Source organism: Rhinichthys klamathensis, unplaced genomic scaffold (genome assembly GCF_029890125.1).
Source record: "Rhinichthys klamathensis goyatoka isolate OS25496 unplaced genomic scaffold, OSU_Roscu_1.1 h1tg000198l_1, whole genome shotgun sequence".
Classification (NCBI taxonomy): Eukaryota; Metazoa; Chordata; class Actinopteri; order Cypriniformes; family Leuciscidae; genus Rhinichthys; species Rhinichthys klamathensis.
This window is the reverse complement of record NW_026606724.1, coordinates 665,001-681,037: the sequence shown is the minus strand read 5'-3', so window position 1 is coordinate 681,037 and position 16,037 is coordinate 665,001. Positions and strand designations below refer to the sequence as shown.

Genomic DNA, 16,037 nt, shown 5'->3' with positions numbered 1-16,037 from the left:
CACGATTTGAGCGTGAAGAGAGAGATTCTGAAGGGAATTGACGCTGCACTTGCTTATGACTGCTACGAAGTTCAGTATTTGCATATTTGCGTCAATTGGCCAGCTCTGCTGGCGTTAGCCTATAAGACTTCAGCGGAAGTGAAGGATGAGAGGAGTTCCCATATACGACATCCGTAATGTCGAGTTCCGTAGCCTTGATAGGGAACTTCACAGGAACAAGATAACTATACTGGAAAACTTTTCGGTAGACAGTGACTCAAGACAAGATACTTACAAAAACAAATTAACCATGTAAGCATGAACCAGCACAGGACAGCAAACACAAGGAGCTTAAATAGGGGGGAAATGATAAGGACAAACAGGTGACACTGATTAAACAATAATGACATGAGGATAACAAGGGGACGGGGTAAGAGAACGAGACAACACAAGCGCACAGCCCAAAACAAGAGGCCATGTGCTTGTACACGAAACATGGCTCTGTCATGATCCTGCCTCAAGAGTAAGACTAAAGAAAAACAAGGACAAGAAGGCAGAATCATGACAGATTATGATTCATGCAGCATTACAGGTCAGAAGTCAGATTGGATCATAACATTCAGAAAAAAAGTGACAGAGAAGACCTTTATAATGTTACAAAAGATTGTATTCCAAATAAACGCTATTCTTTTGAACTTTCTAAAGTATCCTGAAAAATATGAAGCAGCACAACTGTTTTCAACATTGATAATGATAATAATCAGAAATGTTTCTTGAGCATCTAATCATCATATTAGAGTGATTTCTGAAGGATCATGTGACACTGAAGACTGGAGTAATGATGCTGAAAATACAGCTTTGATCATTACAGTTTATATTAATAGCCTATATTGCAGAAGAAAAGTGTCATTTTAAATGGTAATAATATTTCACAATATTGTTTTACTGTATTTTTAATTAGGTGAGCAGAAGAGACATCTTTCAAAAACATACTTTACTGTACATTAGGCTACATTTATTGCATTGTATATTCCACTTCATAGAGGAAATTAATTGAGAAGAGAGCATCTATGAAGTTTTGCTTGAAGGCATGAAAATCTTTTTTTCCACTCAGTGGAATTATTGACAGACAGACAGACAGACAGCTCAAATAAACATATGGCAGTCAATTTGCCTTTGCAAGCGTCCTCTAAAGTAATCTTTAACCTCAATAACGATGATCACATGATCAAGTTTTAGGGGCTGATCCTAACACGGATATCCGGGAAAACAGACATGAGAAGCTTTCATTTCTGAAGTTTTTCAATCTGCCATAAAACGAAAAGAAGAAGAAAAAGAAGAAGTTTTTGCAGCAAAACTAAAGGGACTGCGATAGAAAATGAGTTCTCTGAGGGAAGTCCCAGAGGAGGATCTGCAGTGTCCCGTGTGCCTCGACATCTTCACCCGTCCCGTGCTTCTGCTCTGCAGTCACAGTGTGTGTAAAGCGTGTTTCCAGCGGGTCTGCAGCGAGCGAGGACTGCAGGAATGCCCCGTCTGCGGGAAAAGGTTCACAGGGTTTCTTCCACCGGATAATCTCGCATTGCGGAACATTTGCGAGTCATTCTTCCGGAAGAGAAACTCCTCATCTGGTGTGTTCTTCTGCGATGTGCACAGAGAGAAACTCCAACTCTTCTGTCTGGATGACAAACAGCCTGTGTGTTTGGTGTGCAGAGACTCGGAGAAACACCTCAACCACACATTCAGGCCCGTCGATGAAGTCGCTCCACTTATGAAGGTGAAACATCGGTGTTCTTTTGGAGAAAGGGGTCATACAGCATTTAAGTGAATAATTTGACTAGTGCTTAAACTCGACTAGTGCTTATAAAGTGTTGACCGGTCACCGGAGGGTTTGGAAGGACCCTACAAATTCAAGTTGATATATATATATATATATATAGGCTATATAGATGATGGAAGAATAAAACACTAAACTTGGTTAAGGTTGGTTAAGTTGTTTATCTGACAAAATTATTTGGCAAAGGCATAATACTGCTACATGTTTGCTTTTTCCTGTGAGCTTTTTTTTTTTTTGTTAAATAAAATAAAATATTACACAGGAAAAAGCAAACATTGACTATAGCATAATCAGTTATTAATATTTCATTGGTTTTCTATATTTTTTGCTTGTGTTCATCATTTCTTTGAATGACAGCCTGGCCAAAAATGATCATTTATACCAAGTTTCATTGAGTTATTATTACAAATAAAACAATTGACTATTAGCACAACTACACAATATCCTTACAAAATCTTTACAAAACAGATTTTTTTTAATAATATTTGAATAAAGGGTGAAGATGTCAATTTTTCCCTCAGTAACTTATTTTACTTAAAAAATATAGAATCTTATAGGATGACAAAATGAATTGTGTTTAATTAATTTAATATATCTACACTCCCAGTTTCTGTTAATAATAAATAAATACATAAAAATAAGAATGATCTTAGCCAATATGTGAGTAAAAAAGTTTGGGAATCACTGCTTAAAATTATATAGACTTACTCTTTTGCATATTAATGGCGTTCCATTGATTTAACAAACATCAACTGTTTATTGTATTTCAGGAGGAATTGAAGACCTCATTAAAACGTTTACAAGAAAAACTCGAGAGCTTTAAAGAAATGAAACAATCATTTGATGATACAGCACAACACATTAAGGTGAGAAATATACAGTGACATTTTCTAGATACATTTTTTCACGATAATTCAGGTAGGAGAAATCTGTGTATTGTGAGCGCAGACTCAGGCTCAGCAGACTGTGAGACGCTTGCAGGAGGAGTTCGAGCGGCTTCATCAGTGTCTGCGGGATGAAGAGATGCACAGAATATCTGCACTAAGAGAGGAAGAGAGTCAGAAGAGTCGGATGATGGAAGAAAGGATTGAACAAATCGACAGAGAAATAGAGTCTCTTTCAAGCAACATCAGAACTATAAAAGATGATTTAGACGCGGCCAACATGACCTTTCTGCAGGTGAGAAGAACTCACCTGTATTTTCAATTCAATGTTTTACTGTAGGCTATTAACCTATTTTTATTGTATTAATCTGGGTTTTATTTTATTTATCTATACAATATTGTTTCACTGTATCCATGATCAAGCATGAAGGCATTAAAGTGACTGATATTTGGCCATAGAGTTTCTGTTTGGTCGATGTGTCGAATTTTGTTTTTGACATCGCTGAGATCATCAGAGCTCCCATTCTCCTTCATCATTAGTTTATCTCGGTCTTCTCTGTTTAACAGTTCTAATAAACTATTAGACAGACCTGTTAAACAAAGAAACTAAATGCTATACGAAAAACTATTGGCAGCTATTTACAAAAATATCAGTATTTTCAGAAACGCTGTAATTCAATGGGCCACTTTAGACGTTCTATAAGTAACTTTGCCACTACATATCAACTAACTCTTAGAGTATTAGTAGACTGTCTGCTTACTATCTGCACACACTTTATTTTGATGCTCCAACAGACATTTACTAACTTTGCAACTACTGTACATGTCAATTTATTCCACTAACCCGAACCCTGACCTAACATCAGTATTATTCACACTGTTCTACATCAGTGTTATTCACCTGTCATTTCCCTCTGATTTTAGGTATAACTCATGAGTAGGGTTAGGTTTAGGAGTAGTTATATGGTTAGGACGACATTTTCAGACAGGAATGTTGCTCCTACTTTTTCACACAGAACACGTTTTTGCAGTGTTAAACACGGAAAAACCCCCAGCAAGGACTAGAGACTTTTTAAAAAATGTTACTTTTGAACTTTTTGCCGTGTGTTTAGAGTGCTGTGTGACGTGCGAGACGCTGCAGAAGACGCAAGACATGAGTGTAACGGTCAAACGCATCCGTCTGGCGCATTTTACATGGAAAACAATGGAAAAGTAGCACAGTGGAACACAAAAACTGTTCTGTGCGAACGGCCCCTTACTCTCCACGCCATTGCTCTTGTTATCAGATGGGTTTCTTTTATGATTTTGTCTAGCTCAATCACACAGTGGTGGGAGTTAGTGTAAATAGCTTTGCACTTTGTATCAAAAATCAATATTGGTTGAGGGTTAAATAAGACATTTGATCGTGTACATATGAAGCTTAATTCCTCCTTTTGTGTTTTGCAGAACTTCATGTTCTCAGAAGAAAGGTAAGCGAGGCGTTCTCTTGCTCTTTTCTCTGCATGCAGTCGTTCTGTCCTTTAAAACTCCTGGATGTGATTGCAGAGCCCGGATCACACCGCAGGATCCAGAGATTCCTACTGGAGCATTGATGAATGTGCCAGAACACCTGGGGAACCTGAGGTTCAAAGTCTGGGAGAAGATGCAGGAGATCGTTCATATCAGTGGGTTTTCTATGGCAGTTTCACAGGCAATAATTACACATTGGATTTAAAGCGGTCCTATAATGCCCTTTTCACAAAATGTAAAATAAGTCTGATGTCCCCAGAGTGTGTGTGTGAAGTTTCAGCTCAAAATACCCCACAGATATTTTTTATAGCATGTTAAAATTGTCACTTTTTGAGGGTGAGCACACACACCAGTAATGTTTTTGTGTGTGTCCCTTTAAATGCGAATTAATGGAAAAAATTCAGCTCAGATTACCTCACACAGACATGCACTGAAATTTTCAAAAACATTTATGCTTTTATGTTCAAACCGGAGTCAGACAAAGATGGACAACTTGTATAATGCAACAGGACATTTCTGATTGGTTAGTTGATTAATTTATGTACCTGATGTGGAGTTAACGATCTTCTAGACATATTCTGTCATGATAATCTATAAATCATGTTCACGCAGGCGGGGGGTTATGTACATTTTAGTGTTAGTGATGTCACTAACCCATTAATAAGCTCATTGTATTTCCTACCAGCCGTTTGTTGTAGTCCTTAAAAAGCGATTTCTGTAAAAGAAAATATCTCCCTTTGCGTTGAACTTTGAGCGTTGTAATTTTACAGATGCTGTTTATGCTCAAACTGCAACATTACACACTAACTAAAGTTAAAAAAGTGAAATCATAGTCAACCACCCCTTTAAACGCACCAGTAATTTCATGCCTGAGATGTGTTTTGTATTGTCATCAGCTCCCGTCACACTGGACCCCAACACTGCATATCCTCTGCTGTTCCTGTCGGATGATCTCACCCATGTCAAATCCAGCGCTAACGCACAACACTGTCCAGAAAATCCAGAGAGATTTGACTATTACCACTGTGTGCTGGGCTATGAGGGCTTCACCTCTGGAGAGCACTGCTGGCACGTGGAGGTCGAGAACAACACGTGCTGGTCTGTTGGAGTAACGACAGCATCTAACCAGAGAAAAGGAGACGCGCTCTTTGACACTGGAGTGTGGCGTGTGCGTTATATGGCTGGTCAGTATACGTCACAGTCACCTCTGATGGCTCGCACACATTTATCCGTTGAAGAGAGACTGAAGGTGATTAGAGTGAAGCTGGACTGGGACGGAGGATCGATTTCATTCTCTGATCCGCTTACGAACACACATCTGCGCACTTTCACCAGCACATTTACAGAAGCAGTCTTTCCTTTGCTCTATAGCAGCTGTACAGATTTCCCACTCAGGATCTTACCTGTGAAGTTTAGTATAACCACGGAGGAGCCTAAACTGCAGCCATATCAGCCTGTAGCCCAGGACTGGCTGCCCACTGAAGCTAAGCAGGGCTGAGCGTCAGTACCTGGATGGGAGACTCCTGGGAAAACCAGGTTTCTGCTGGTAGAGGTGTTGGTGAGGCTCACCCTGTGGTCTGTGTGGGTCCTAACGCCCCAGTGACGGGGACACTAAACTGTCAAAGAGCACCGTCCTTCGGATGAGACGTTAAACCGAGGTCCTGACTCTCTGTGGTCACACAGTCTTTCGAAAGAGTAGGGGTGCAACCTCGGCATCATGGCCTCCTAATCATCCCCATATATACTCATTGGCTTCATCACTCTGTCTCCTCTCCACCAGTAAGCTGGTGTGTGGTGGGCGTTCTGGGGCAATATGGCTGCCGTCGCCTCATCCAGGGGATGCTGCACATTGGTGGTGTTTGAGGAGATTCCCCCTTCTATGTAAAGCACTTTGAGTGCAGAGAAAAGCACTATTTGAAATGTAATGAATTATAAGCTTCTGAAATAAAAAGCCTCCTAAAATAAAAAATGCAAGGTTGTGTATATATATAATATATACATACAGGTGAAACTTACAGCTTATGAGCTGTAAGCCATAATCATCACAATTATAACAAATAAAGGCTTGAACTCTCTCACTTTGCATGTAATGAGTCTATATAATATATTAGTTTCACCTTCTTAGTTGAATTACTGAAATAAATGACCTTTTGCAGAATATTCTATTTTTTTTTAGTTTCACCTGTATATGTGTGTGTAGATATTTCCCAGGACTCGCTGGTAGAACAGGTCCCTAGCACCCCTTGCTGGCGTAGGGTCAATTGAATGGTATGAATCTTGTTTATAATATACACTACCGTTCAAAAGTTTGGGGTCAGTGAGAATTTTATTTTTATTTTTTGTAGGAAAGAAATCAATACTTTTATTTATCAAGGAATAATTAATTTGATCGAAAGTGACAGTAAAGACATTTATAACGTTACAAAAGTCTTTTGAACTTCCTATTCATCAAAGAATCCTAAAAAAAAAAAAAAAAACTTTACAACTGACAGACCAATAACTGTTTCAACATTGATAATAATAATAAATGTTTCTTGAGCATCAAATCCTCATATTATACTGATTTGTGAAGGATCATTTGACACTGAAGACACTGACACTGGTGATGCTGAAAATTCAGCTTTGATCACAGGAATAAATTACACTTTACTATATATTCACACAGAAAACAGCTGATTTACACTGGAATAATATTTAATACTATAACTGATTTTTGTTGTATTTTTAATCAAATAAGCGCAGCCATGGTTAGCAGAAGAGAATTCTTTTAAAAGTATTTAAAATCGTACCGACCCCAAACTTTTGAACGGTAGTGTATGTTGATGAGTCAGTTATATTTAGCAATATAAACAAGGAATGATAGTAAATAGAGATACACAGTTTTGGAATGACACGGCATCTAAATAATAACAGCATTTCCATGTTTGGGTGAACGTTAAACTTCTAGCATAGAAGAGCTGAAACAAATATTCTTGATAAATCATAAAATCTTTTATTTTTCAAAATCATCCGCATAACACATCACATCCTACTTCTTAATAGGAGTAGATCGATAAATAAGTAACAGTGAGATCTGAGAAGATGACAAGGCAGTGAACACAATCAACCGCTTCACTTGTGAAAATCATAAAGCGATAGAGTTATGAATGATTTACTAAGGTGAGCTACGCTGCAGTTACTTCTTTTGGCCTCAAGATAATGTCATCTTAATCTGGTGTTTGGTGAACCCACTTAAATGATCTGAATTTCTGCAAGAACAGCTTTTGTGACCCTGATTGTTCAATCCTTTATTGAACAAAATGTACAAACAATCAAGGTCGGTGTGGGTTTGACCTGCCAAGTTTCAGAGTTGTGGAGTACTGCTGAATTATGTTTAATGATATAATCTCAAAGGTATTTCGAATAATAGTTTTCCAAACATGACTGTAGAAGAGTGTGATTTTTAATAAATAAAGATTCATCTGAAGTGATCACCCGGAAAAGCTGCATTGTTTGGTTTATGCTTGACGTTTACATATGCACAAGCATCCAAATGAGCTTTTGAAATAATTAAATGTTCACAATGGCATCAGTACACAAAAAATAGCTTTTCTAGCATCTACTTTGCTTGGTATCGGCATAACTTCAGGACTCAGCACAAGTGAATAAAAAGAATTACTGAGCACACCTTTAAATAAATGTTTATATACTATTAGGTGGCATTCAAGAAATTCAGAAAAACGGTTTTGTAACATGTACTAGTTGCCCTATTTACAAATATCGGTAGCATTTTGCATAAGCCAATGGCTCTTTGTTTACAGCATTTGTCTCATACAAGCAAGGCTAAATGACTTTGTTTTTGTAATCTCAATCTCAGCTGGGGCTTTTGGTAATGAGCTGAGCATCTTTGGCAAACGGTGACATCTCTGAACGCCCACAAGGGGGTGTGAGATCTCTAAAACTGACTGTGATAGCTGTGTGCTGTGGACAGAGGGGCGGCGGGGTCGATGTGTTTCAGGTGACATGCGTGACAGAGCAGGCGTCCGTCCAGAGGATAGCAGCGGTGACCCTCCTCGTCATTCAACTCCATCTGACAGTCCTGGGGAAAGAGTTTCACACGCTCATGGCTCAAATTCATGCTACAATAATGTACAGTGTGTGAAAAATAATGTGTTTTTTGAACGTTGAAGCAAGTTAAGCTAGCCTGGATCCCAGCCGAACTTAGCCCCGCCTATAACATTTGAGGATGGGAAGTTCGGCCTGGACTCGATCCGTTGTGAAGCAACTATACTCGAACCAAAGCTGTTCGGACCAATCAAATCATCAGGGCGGGCTTTATACGATGATGGACAGATGATCAACCGTAACGTAATCATCACGTCACCAAAGAGCGCTTGGGTTGAGTTCGTTTACAACAAAGATGGCCGCCGCTGGAGAACTGAGATGTGTAGATTCAGCGTCGCGTCTGCTGTTATAGGAGATGTAGACAGCGCATTCATTTAAAAGAGGAACAGAGAACCGCGATCAAGGCATTTGTCGATCCAATCGAGTGCAGAGGCATTTTCTTTCCAGGTTGGGTTGAAACGCCCCATAATCACAGCCCAGTGGAGCAGCATCAGACTCAGTGTGACTAGCATCTGACGCCAGGCTAATGTTAAACTATTCTATTACAAAATAATGAACTTTTAAAACAGCATCATATGGCCATTGAGAATGACACTAAGGGCCCTATTTTAACGATCTGAAACGCAAGTGTCAAAGCGTAAAGCGCAAGTAACTTTGTGGGCGGATCCCGGCGCTGTTGCTATTTTCCCGGCGGGATAAATGCCTCTTGCGCCTGGCGCAAATCTAAAAGGGGTTGGCCTGAAGTAGCTTCATTATTCATAGGTGTGGTTTGGGCGTAACGTGAAATAAACCAATCAGAGCGTCATCTCACATTCCCTTTAAGAGCAGGCGCGCTTGTTCTAAAGCGGATTCCTATTATAACGGCGGATTTGCCATGCGCGCGCCAGGAGCGGTTCACAGCCGAGGAGAGCAGCGTTCTCGTCAGAGAAGTGACATTGGGGATGGAGAAACCCACCCAAATTAACTTCTGTTAAACAGGCGTATGATAATTTGGGTAAATGTGTAAGCTACATGCTTTTATAATAAATTGTCTTTCTATCTATCTATCTATCTATCTATCTATCTATCTATCTATCTATCTATCTATCTATCTATCTATCTATCTATCTATCTATCTATCTATCTATCTATCTATCTATCTATCTATCTATCTATCTATCTATCTATCGTAATAATGTATGATTTGCAAAAATGAAAACTGCTGCTTAGATGAGAGAATCAACGTGTATGCGCGTTGTGCACACGCTACATTGATTATGGCCAAGCATGCGCCCTTAAAATAGCATAATGAACAACGCGCCACTGACTTTAGACTAGTTTTTTTCTGGTCAGTGGCGCAATTGTTTTATAGAACAGCAAAATAGCATGAGGGAAAGTTTGCGCCGGAACACGCCTCCTCTTTGCGCTGAACCGCCCCGGGGAGCGCAAGTGTATTTCTTAGTTAACCGACGTGCGTCTGTGGAGGGAAAAGCCCGCTTTGCGCGGGTGCAAAATAGGAACGATACATGCGTCAGTGTACAAAGTCATTTGCGCCGAGTGCAAGATAGGGCCCTAAATCTTGCGAGACTTGCGTAGTTTTCTGACTGTATTACTGTTGTCATCTTCCAAGCTCAACTCACCTCACAGTGATAGCACTCCACGTGATAGTCCCTGTCCATGGAGACCACTCGAATGGTTTCATCCGATCCCTATGGGAGTAAACAACCAGTGAGATTATGACACATATCTGGACAAACACACACGATGAGACGAACATGCTCTGCTCTCTGCTGCTTTATCATCTGTCAACAATTGACAAACAACTAATACAAATGATTATTTCCCTTGTTCACTATGTGTTAATATTGAAAATACTGTCTGCATTTCATGAGTTCACAGGACTCGTACCTGAGGACATCACAGATGCAATGCTACACCAGGTGAGCAACTGAGTAAGAAAAGCCATATACAGTCCTGTGCAAAAGTCTTAGGCACATTAGTATTTTCTTCAAGCGTCTTGGAGACGTTGCTGCAGTTCTTCTGGATTTAGTCTGTCTCAGTTGATTCTGTTTCTTCATGTGATCGTAGATAGACTCGATGATGGTGAGATCAGATCATAGACCCCTTGTGCATTCAAAAATCTCACTGGATTATTACAAATAATGGTAAAGGGAATGTTTGGAAATGTAAAGTGATGTTTTCTACTGAAACAGATATAAACAACTGCCATAAAACTTTTTTTTTTGTCTAAAATACTAATGTGCTTAAGACTTTTTGCACAGTACCGTATATATGGAGCTGATTATGTGATGCAAACGTCAAAATGAATTATTTTACAAATCATGCATTATGGTAAAAGTGTTTTGAAGTCGTAACATAGTATTGTACAAGGAACTGTGCAAAACAAGTCTTCATTAACTGATAATCTGGACCTGTCATCATAATTTGTTTGAAAATGACAAATATTTATCCGTTTTACTGCATCTGAGTGTTTATCACAGCTGGAAACCGCATGAAATGTATGTATAGGTAGGTTTAAGTTTTTGCAGCTTTGCAGAAATGTAGGTAGAGATGCATATTTCCAATAAGCCTGGGTTGGTTGATGATTGTTGCTATTAAAGGAATAGTTCATCCTAAAAATCCTGTCGTTATTTAGCCATGGTCACTATGAACTGTTGTTGAATGGAAAAGAGAAACGTAAAGACTTTTGCGTCCAATTGAAAAATATAACAACATGAGGGTTTGACATTTTTGGGTGAAATATTCCTTATTGTTTTCTGATCTTCTCTAGTCAAAGCAATCCTTTCAGCTCAAGGAGAATGAACTCCTGTAGAGTTTCTTGCTCTCTTCGTGGTGTTGGAGTGCAGCATGCCTCGGGGGTCATCTCTAATTATAGACGGGGGGTTAAACAAATGACACATGCCCTAACTGAGCAGTAATCACTCCTTTATCAATGCTAACAGAATTAACTTCAGTAACAGGCCTAAAGAAGGCTTTAAGTGTTCTGGAATGATCTAGAGATGTTCAGGATAGTGTAAGTAACTGTAGTTGTAAGGTCTACTTAGTAGTAGAAAATTCCCATGCACTGTTTGGTTACTTGTCCCATATCAAGCAAAGACACATCATAAGTCTAAACTGGCATTCGCAGAGCCTTGCTTTGACATGTGGCTCTAAGGCTACGGTCAAACTTCCGGCAAATGTGGCCCAAATCCGATTGTTTGCTCATATATGTGACTCTGTTGTTCTCATAATCGTGTGAACATAGCCTGGGAAAACCCAGACAACTTCCGGGAAATTTAGATTTGCTCTGAAAGTTAGTCTGGCAAAGAGCTCATTCAAGCCCATTTCCAATCCGCCGAAATCGAGGCACCAATCAGAAACGTTGGGCCGGGCTTTACACGATGACGACAGCGCTGGGATTTTGAAGCAGATTTTGTAGCCTACATTACAAAGATGGATGCCGCCGTCGAACATCACTCGTTCCAATCAGCTATCGCGTCTGTTTTAAGCCATTTGAACGTTTACTTTTAGTTAAAAACCGAGCAAAGAACAACACTCGGAGATGTTTCTCCGCCGCTCTGCATACGCCATCTCCTTCATCGCTCTGATTGGGTTTAGGTCTATCCGGTGACGTCCGTTGGTGACGCCCCTCTGGAAATGATTTGTCTATGACGCTTTGCCAGACCATAACTCAGTTACAACTGAGAATGCTCTGGTTTTAACCAGGCTAGTGTGACTGTGAACAGCACAAACCACATGAAATCGGGTCTTTTCAATTTTGATTTGTGCCACTTTGACCCCGTTCACACCGCAAGTCTTAATGCTTAATTCAGATTTTTTGTTTGGTTGTTCACATTACCTTTTAAAATGTGGCCTATATCAGATTCCAGTGTGAACTGTTTGCGTTTTTTTTTGAAAAACGGAGCAGTTACGGTATGATTCTTCTAGTTTTCCTTGAATTGAACTATCTCCCCATATACTAATTAGGTCTAACACCTCACTCTCCCTCCATTGACTTGCTCCATCACTGTTCTCCATTTTGTAGGCCTAGTCAAGTTTTGAATTTGACTGTCTGTGTCTATGGCTAACTCTTTAGCTAATTTGTGACAAATGTCGATGTAGATTGACGTAAAAGTCGCATCAAATCCGCCTGGGTTGTTCACACTGCAGCTGCATTGAAAAAAATCAGACCTGGGTCTGATTCAGGACCACATATGGAAGTGGTCTAAATCTGATTTGAAAAAAAAATCAGATCTGGGCAAGATTTGAGTGTTCACACTACTTCTGAAGAAGTCTGACCTGGTCACTTGACCCCCAAAAATTTGGATTTGGGCCACTTTTGCCTGCAGTCTGAACGGGGTCTTTCATATGTGGTCCTAAATCCGACACAGGTCAGATGTTTTGCAATGCGAACTCAGTCTGAACAGTCGAATCGGATTTCATGTGACTTTTACGTCACTCTAGATCAACATCAGACAATAAATAAACGCGTAATCACTCACTTTAATGTCCTCCGAGTTTACTTCCCTATTACAGCGTGCTGCGTGATGTCTTTTTATCTTTCTTTTGCGCATGTGGGTCAGTTCAGGACCATCATCTGTTCACACTGGAATCTGATATTGGCCACATTTAAAACAACAATGTGAACAGCTATACAAAGATATCAGATCTGAGCAGTAAATGGGAATTCAGCAGTAAGGCTCTCAGTGTAAACCGGTCCAAATTCGGTTATTTGTGTATCTGATTGGAATCTGATATAAAATGATTGACGTCCACATTGTGTGTCCATGCAGCTCTTTCGTTTTCCGCAATATCTGCACTGGTTTCTATGGTAATGACGTTGTGTTGGTAGGCATACGCCAAGTACAACAACAACCACAACAACATGGAGGGGTTTGCAATAGAGATGTTGTCTTATTTACCACAGAACCATTATGAGTGGCTTTATTCTGTCGTCTCAGCCGGTTGCAAAATATGTGTCCGTTATATTGTCATTTTCTTCTCGTCCTACACTTTTCAACAACACAGCTTTGTTTCTGCAGCGACTTTCAGCGTGTTTCCTATAACGTCTGACGTTTACGTTTTACGTGGCGTGAGAAAGTCACATAAACTACACAAAATCCAATCAGATCAGTCACAATGAAAGGTATTTCCAGAAATGCGATTAAATAGGATTTCTAACAACATATGGATGTATCTTGAAACAGTTGTGTAAAAATTTAATGTGATTTTTGGCAATCAAACTAGCTAAATCTGATCAGATTTAAATCAGATATGAACAAAAATCGGATCTGGACTGACGGTCTGAACATAGCCTATGACACAGTCTGATAATATGGCTCATCTAAATGCCCAAGACAAATGAGATGTGCGTGTCTTACCTCAGAGGGCAGGATCGGCTGATTACATGCGGCACATTTAGGTGCTAGAACTCTGAAAACAAAAAAGAGAGAAAACTAATCACACAGATCATATATTAAATGGCTTCTTAATGAAAATCTTCCATTAAAGAAAAGGTACCCGCATGTCTCTTCACCCACAGTACAATAATATATTGGCCCCAAGTAGTATTTGGGTAGTTCAGCCTCACTTAAAAATGTCTGAATGTCTTTGCATGTCGTCAAAATATCAAAGCAAGTGCTTTCTGCAATCAAATTATGCTAGAGCTTTTCTCAGATCCAACGAGCCATTTTTGCAATGGCTTTTAACCAACAGCTGAGCTGGTTATGGGTTTCTCAATAGCCATAAGTGAATGCTGTTATCTTGAGAGAGAGATGGCTAATACTGATTAAGCTTTTCCACACAAGCTTGAGTGTTCCCGTTCTTAAAATCCACACTGCTAGCCAGACCAACAACATAATTGCAAGTGTAATATTATGTTTATACAACAATTCACAGCTGAATTAGTCTCGCGTTGCCAGACCTTCAGACTGACGGCAGAAGACGGTCTGGACTCCATCACAGCTTTCATTGGCCAAGGGCCGCCCAAGAGGACGTCTGACTGACATGTAAAGCAACCAATCACGGTTCGCTTTGTTCCACGTCATGTTTGGGGGCCAAAGTCTATCACAGTCTATGGTGTGCGTCTAATAAATTATTCATTCAAGAACGTTGTGCAAGTTTGCTGCAACAGTGGCGCCACGGACTTCACATACTTCTGAACATCCAGTGTTTAGTTGGCGCTGGTAAGTGCTCATTATCACAGTTGTAAACTAGTGCTGTCAAACGATTAAAATATTTAATCGCGATTAATCGCATTAATGTCATAGTTAACTCGCGATTAATCGCAATTAATCGCACATTTTTATCTAATCTAAATGTCTCTTGATTTCTTTTTGTCCCATTATTTTTTCTCATTTTAATGCTCTTATCAACATGGAAAAGTGGATCGGCTTGGTTTGTGCAAAAATGTTTTTTATTGAAAACAACATTGGCATATACTGTGTTCAATTTCACACTAACATTCTCACTTGGAGCAAATAATCTCTCACACAATGTAACACTGTCCATCAATAAAAGGGTGAAAGAAATACTGACGAGGTCCTGATATTGACGAGGGGGCGGAGAATTCGCATCAGCAGTGTGTGTGTGTGTGTGTGTGTGTGTGTGTGTTTGGCCATCATCAAGTGGTATTTCAGACTGGACGTGCTGCGATGATGATAGCTCAGTTCACAACGACAAAACACACAGATCACTTTGGTCTTGGCTTTTTAAACTTTTTAAAAGTAAACTTTCCATTCAGAATCTTATTGGCATCCATTTCGGCGTCTCGCACGTAACGTTAACCAACTATTTGGCCCCGCTTGCGCTTTGGTCGGCTTTCCTGTTCCATAAGGGGGTTTGGCATCACAACGGCTTTGTTTCCAGGTGGACTGCTAAAGAACGCATCACACACGTCTCTAGAATGCATCCAATTATATGATGACTTTGAAACTCCTGAAGTGTTTCCAATTGTGTGTGTCATATACTTCAGACGTTCAGCTAGCGGCCCGTGGCGTCTGAGACTACAGCAGAACTCACCATTACGCATCTCAGAAGAACACCGTTTGAAATGAATTGGCATTTTTAAAGGAACTGGTTCAGTGAATAATACAACTACTCTCTCATAAATAGGTCAGACATCTGACAATAGGACAGCGCTTCAACCAACCAGAGCAACGAACGGCTGTGGCTGTGTGAGTCCCATGCGTTTTCCCACCAGCGGAGCTAGTTGATATATTAAACTTTTGCCGTATCCGATCGTCAAAAGTCCGAACACATCTTCCTTTTTTAAGAATGACTTAAGTGACTTTCTCTTAACTCCAAGTTCTCCAGAGCCGCGGCCAAAGCCGATTCGAAAGACGCTGTTCGCCAGCAGCATCTTCTTTGTTTTCAAGCAGAGGGAAATCTCCTATGGAAATCACGCAGAACCGTCACATCTCTGCCGTCATTGGTAAGCCCGCCCACCAACTCTATACACGATGTGATTGGCCGGACTAGAGTTTGGTTTTTCCAGCCCAGAGAGTTGCTAGACCACACCGGCTGCAAAATTTTTTTTGCTGCCGCTAGGGTGCGTCTAGATTTCTAGGCTACTATATTTATCAAACGCAAAGACAATCAGACATTTATAAGTGCCCAAATGTTTTTCGATGGAGTTAGAGGGGAAGAGAGACTGCAGATCTCAATGAAAGATCCCAGAAGGACTGAGTGGAAAGGCTCAGTTTGATTTCATCTCCATATGGTCACCACCTGACTGACTGAGGTTTTGG

The 16,037-nt window shown here is 40.1% G+C and overlaps 2 protein-coding genes across 2 annotated transcripts in view; one reads left to right on the top strand and one right to left on the bottom strand.

Annotated features, from left to right (window-relative positions):
• Nucleotides 1–1,275: 1,275 nt before the first annotated feature.
• On the top strand, nucleotides 1,276–5,722 carry LOC130096580 (E3 ubiquitin-protein ligase TRIM39-like). Its single transcript, XM_056263129.1, has 5 exons — nucleotides 1,276–1,753; nucleotides 2,584–2,679; nucleotides 2,762–3,033; nucleotides 4,144–4,361; nucleotides 5,103–5,722. The coding sequence occupies exons 1-5, from the start codon at nucleotides 1,358–1,360 to the stop codon at nucleotides 5,702–5,704; spliced, it is 1,584 nt and encodes a 527-aa protein (XP_056119104.1). The 5' UTR covers nucleotides 1,276–1,357; the 3' UTR covers nucleotides 5,705–5,722.
• Nucleotides 5,723–7,844: 2,122 nt separating this feature from the next.
• Nucleotides 7,845–16,037, bottom strand: part of limd1a (LIM domains containing 1a) — a 56,062-nt gene continuing 47,869 nt past the window's right edge. The window contains exons 6-8 of the mRNA XM_056263119.1: nucleotides 13,671–13,722; nucleotides 9,930–9,998; nucleotides 7,845–8,284 (exon numbers count right to left, since the gene is read on the bottom strand). Of these exons, the coding sequence (XP_056119094.1) occupies nucleotides 8,141–8,284; nucleotides 9,930–9,998; nucleotides 13,671–13,722 (265 nt within the window). The 3' untranslated portion in view covers nucleotides 7,845–8,140. The remainder of the gene's footprint in view (nucleotides 8,285–9,929; nucleotides 9,999–13,670; nucleotides 13,723–16,037) is intronic.

Excerpts from the sequence above, each read along its gene's own strand:
- LOC130096580 (XM_056263129.1), top strand. The coding sequence starts at position 1,358 with ATGAGTTCTCTGAGGGAAGTCCCAGAGGAGGATCTGCAGTGTCCCGTG. Across the intron at positions 3,034-4,143 it reads TTTCAATTCAATGTTTTACT|AACTTCATGTTCTCAGAAGA; the intron begins GTAGGCTATTAA and ends TGTGTTTTGCAG. Across the intron at positions 4,362-5,102 it reads GCAGGAGATCGTTCATATCA|CTCCCGTCACACTGGACCCC; the intron begins GTGGGTTTTCTA and ends TATTGTCATCAG.